Here is a 4,656-nt window from a genome sequence, read left to right on the forward strand (position 1 = left end):
GTTTGCTGAACTGGACAAAAAAAGTTTAAAGATTGCCTAAAAGGTATACCTGAAGAATAGGACAAAGAATAATATTTTTTTTCTAATTTTGAACCTGGTAAAAGATGTTATATAAAGTTTTATTCACTTACTTCTGATAGTATTTTAAATACATAACATAAATAATAAAGTATCACTTGTGTATTATTTTATACTACAGAATAATAGGTAAAGATGTAATAAAGTATAAATATGATAAATACATTTTATGTGCCTGCTTAATTTATCCAAATTCAATTTCATCAGAAACAAACAGTCTAAGGAACTAACACTATTTTAGAAGAACAGCTTAATTACACATAATTCAACAATATGATGACTATTATCTCAACTAAGTAATATTAAGAATTACAAAAGGCTATTACTCATAGTAAATGATTTCTAGTCTCTTATATTATTTTTCTAATACCTTAGCTATTCTTATTTAACTTAGATAAATGATTACTTCAACAAAATTAACTACCTAATGTCAATACACCTTTGTACTAAAGTCTTTAATACATTACTTTATTCTGCAAGCATTCATTGAGTGCCTAATATGGGCCAGGAACTATGTAAAGCACTGAATGTAGAAAGATGGAATATGGGTGACATAGCTGCTATCTGAGGTCGTTCAAGGAGAATGTCGGCAGCACATAAAAGTCACAGGTGACTTCATGAAACTTCTCAAAGTACATTCATTTAAATAAAAGCATTTAATTAATTTAACACATAGCATATGCAAATTATATGAAAATGCAACTTAATACTCATATATATTAAAGACTAATGTGCATCTCAGCACCACTATCTTTCTAAAATATCAAGCGCACTAAAGAAACAATAATTTTTTTGGTTATATCAAGGAATGCAATCATTTTTCTTTTCAGAAAAGTGTAAACTAGTTACTTTTTTGCCTATATAAAGTACTACTAGGGTTGAAAAATAACGCAAACATTTTCATACCTCTGAATGGTAGGGCTTTCTGAGCATACAAGAGTGGAACTTGGGTTAAAGAACCAACATTGAAAATTAAAAGATGATCAAAGAGATAGAGACTTCTGGAGAGATTTACCTCCCAGAAGGTTTAGTGTTAATATGTCAAAGGGAGTATAAAACTTGTAGCCATACGTTTATATTACAAAGTATCTGTTTACATTAGGGAAGTTTCTCTACTGAGGAGGGCAGCTGTATAACAGCTACTAATGCCCACATTCGCAATGTCAGGGTCCCTCTTCTATGGTGGAAAACCCCACTTTTTGTACTTGTAGGTGCTGGCTCTCGTCATGTTGCTCTGAAGGAAGAGATGGAGTGATATTTCTTACTGCTCTAAGAAATAATAGTCTGTCCCACCCAGAAACTTTGTATTTGTTTTCAGGACAAAATGAACATAGATATTTAAAACTTAACATATTTTAAATTAGGGTTAGGAGAAAAAAGTATCCTTGAAGACAGAACTTTTATTATACTTATTTTCAGGCAGATCAAGTCACCTCAATAGTCAATAAGTGATCTTATTCAGCAAAGACAATATACTCATCTTCTTTATCATTTTGTCATAAGATTTAGATACAATCGAAAGCAAGGATAGGGTAGAGTACAAATGTAAGACAACCTATGAAAAACAAAAATAAAAATCACTTACTTGATATTATCAAGACAGCCTGATTCAGGTTTCAGTATGGCGGTATGATGAAACATTTTATATAAAGCAATCCCAAGGAAGATTACATTAAGCTGGAATGCAAAAGGTAGCATTATGTAGCATAATTGGAGTAGGAAAAAAAGCAAGTCCATTCTCTATAACAGGTGAGTTGTTCTGGGAAATTAGCTCTCACTACACGTTTAAAGGAATTGGATCACAGATGACTGCCTAGTGTTTAGTAAAGGCAAAAAGCCAGTTTTGGGAATTGGGATACCACTGAGTTACGAAGCTCCGCTATGCCAAATCATACAAATACAAAATCAGCAGCAGTTGGAATGAGGCTATGGAAATTTTGAAACAACTCAAAGTCCACTGTATGTCAAAAAAACAAAAACAGGAAATGGTAATTTTTCTTGGCGTATTATTATTTCTACACTCTGAACATGGTTCCAAATTTATTGCTTAGGGAAACATTTTTAAATACTGCATTAGAAAAACACAAATACTAAAATTAATATATTTTTGAATAACTAGTTCAAAAACATTATAAAATGTTGGTTAAATTCTGATGCTGCAACAAACGAATAAACTAGTGTTAAAGTAGAGGAAATCCTCAATGACATTGCTGTATCACTAGAACCAGAGAAAGCATATGATTTAAAACAAAACAAAAAGCTCCAGTGTAAATTCTATATACTACATGTATGTAAACTGTATAGTAAACCACACACTGAATCGCCCTTTGCCTCCTCATTAATTTATATTTTTCACAATTCTGGATTAGCGGGGTCTAGGAAAGTCCAATTAAAAGCCCCAGTGAGATTCTCTCAATAATACAAGTTCATAATCCTGTATCGATCATCTCCAAATCAAAAAGTCTGAAAGTTTAAAAAAAAAAAATCTATTCAGTGGCCAAAAAAGTCTATCCTGAACTAAATCTATTTGGTGGGAAAACCTGATTTGAATTGATATAAGGCTATCCATTGTTTTTATTCTACTTGCTCTTACCTTTTCTAGTTCTTTTCTTTCTTTTTCTCTTTTTCTTTTTTTCTCTTGAAATATTGTGTTTGGTTACGAGTGCTGCCTAGTCCCTAATATGAGTATTGGTCGATGTGTTTGATTTGGGGTAACCACCTATTCCCTACTAGGGACATTATATATTATGCATCATATGTGCCATCTTACCATTCTAAAGTCTAAAAATTTTCTAAATCACAAAATACATCTGGTCCCAAGGATTTCAGATAAGAAATTATAGACCTATATTTTATTTAAAGTCAAGACGCTAACATTTTATTAAAAAAATGGATAGTAACTTTATAATGTAAAAATGATATATAAACAATGTTACTAAAATTTTTATCTAAATTAGAATAAGTAATTGATTTTCAAAATCAAGATATTATGCATTTAAAAGTAAAAAAGGAAGCATGATTCCAGAATGCATGTCTAATTCGCTTGTGCCGTTCTCAAGTGAAATCCTTTTAAATTTCAATGTTTTCAAGATTTATACTAAAAAAAAAAACCCCTGAAGGAACACTAAGGTGTTTTCCCACCTTTCTAATTCTTGTCCATTCCCAATTCAAATTATCCAAAACAAAAAGAATGGAATTATGCTGGTGTCAAACTTAAAGTCATCACTGTTCAAATATCTACAAAACCAAATGGATTATGTTGGATTGGACCCCTGAGTAGCCATAACATTGCACAAAGTCTTGCAAATGCATGTTTTCTTCTCCCACCGGCTTTGATTAACTATTTTACAACATAAAAGTAGACTATAATGAGTGTCTAATTGCTTGAGTTATGTAGGGTCAAAAAACTACATGCTTCCCCCAGATTAACCTATGTAAATGAAAGATAGTCAATACAGGGATAGTGAAAGTTTTATTTCTTGACCTGGGAAACACATAGTTAATTAGGAGTTCTTACCATAATTATCAAGGTCGCTGGTCCTATAAAACTCCAGATGAAGTAGGTGTCAAGTCGGAGCCAACATCTGCAATGAAACACAAGGGAGAGAAAGCATTCAAGGACTGGGTACAGGACATACATCAAGAGTCAGCGAGTGACAGAGAAGAATGTGAGCTGCAAAGCATTCCACTGGGAGACAGGAAATATTACATTGCTTGTTCATTTAAATGCTGAATTATGTGCCCGATTTCTGACAGCACTATTGATGGAGTGAGATAATTACCCCTGGAGGAAGCAGGAAAGAAAATGGCACTGGCCCCATTCGCTAAGGCCTTTTGTGTCTGTCATAGAAACCTTAAAAACAGGAACAAGAAAGAAAGCAACAGCCATACACGTAGCCATTAAACAGAGTAGCTTTAAGCTATCCTTTTCTCTCCAATTATGGTGCTACATAACCCGTCTATCAGCTGTCAGCCAAAGTGACATTTTCCCGTCAAGAAGATCTGAGGAAATTCAGCACAAAGAAGAAATAAATTTGGTATCAGAAGACTGAAGTTTAATTAGGTTGGGCAGCCAACCTTGGAGAGTTCTGGAGTCTTAAAAAGTGCATTGTTACTGCTTGTACTTGTGGGGTTGCAAATGATCCTTAGCATCCCATGAAGTTGATTCATGACTCAAAAGTAAATTATTAATCACTTAATTTCAGCTACATTTAATACTCCCCCAATTCATAAGGCCTCTGGGAAATTACATTTTCATTCCTCAGGATGACAGGAAGACAAAATGGAAGTGAGTAGTTATGAGAAAGATGAATGTAAATTTTGAACAAATTACATTTGATGTTAAAAATAATATCTTCAATTATTTGTCATTTTACTACATTTGAGGCATAATTAAAAAGAAGACATCCCCAGTGGTATATATTCAAGAGTGGTTTGCTATGTGGTCTAAGCCTGCAAATCCTAAGTACTTAAATATTTCTGTGATTATAAAAATGTTACTTAAATCTAAGCAATAATGGAGTAACAGAAAAGCTATTAAGAAAGGAATTTATAAATGCCTATCAATAAAGGAATGGA

The 4,656-nt window shown here is 32.7% G+C and overlaps 1 protein-coding gene across 1 annotated transcript in view; it reads right to left on the minus strand.

The window, feature by feature from the left end:
• The window catches only part of ADGRL3 (adhesion G protein-coupled receptor L3), a gene marked incomplete at its 5' end in the record, with an annotated part of 558,279 nt that overhangs the window by 96,106 nt on the left and 457,517 nt on the right, over positions 1-4,656 (minus strand). The window contains 2 exons of the mRNA XM_012653972.1: positions 1,664-1,755; positions 3,596-3,662. Of these exons, the coding sequence (XP_012509426.1) occupies positions 1,664-1,755; positions 3,596-3,662 (159 nt within the window). The remainder of the gene's footprint in view (positions 1-1,663; positions 1,756-3,595; positions 3,663-4,656) is intronic.

This window comes from Propithecus coquereli, unplaced genomic scaffold, assembly GCF_000956105.1.
Source record: "Propithecus coquereli isolate 6110/MARCELLA unplaced genomic scaffold, Pcoq_1.0 Scaffold437, whole genome shotgun sequence".
NCBI classification, from domain to species: Eukaryota; Metazoa; Chordata; class Mammalia; order Primates; family Indriidae; genus Propithecus; species Propithecus coquereli.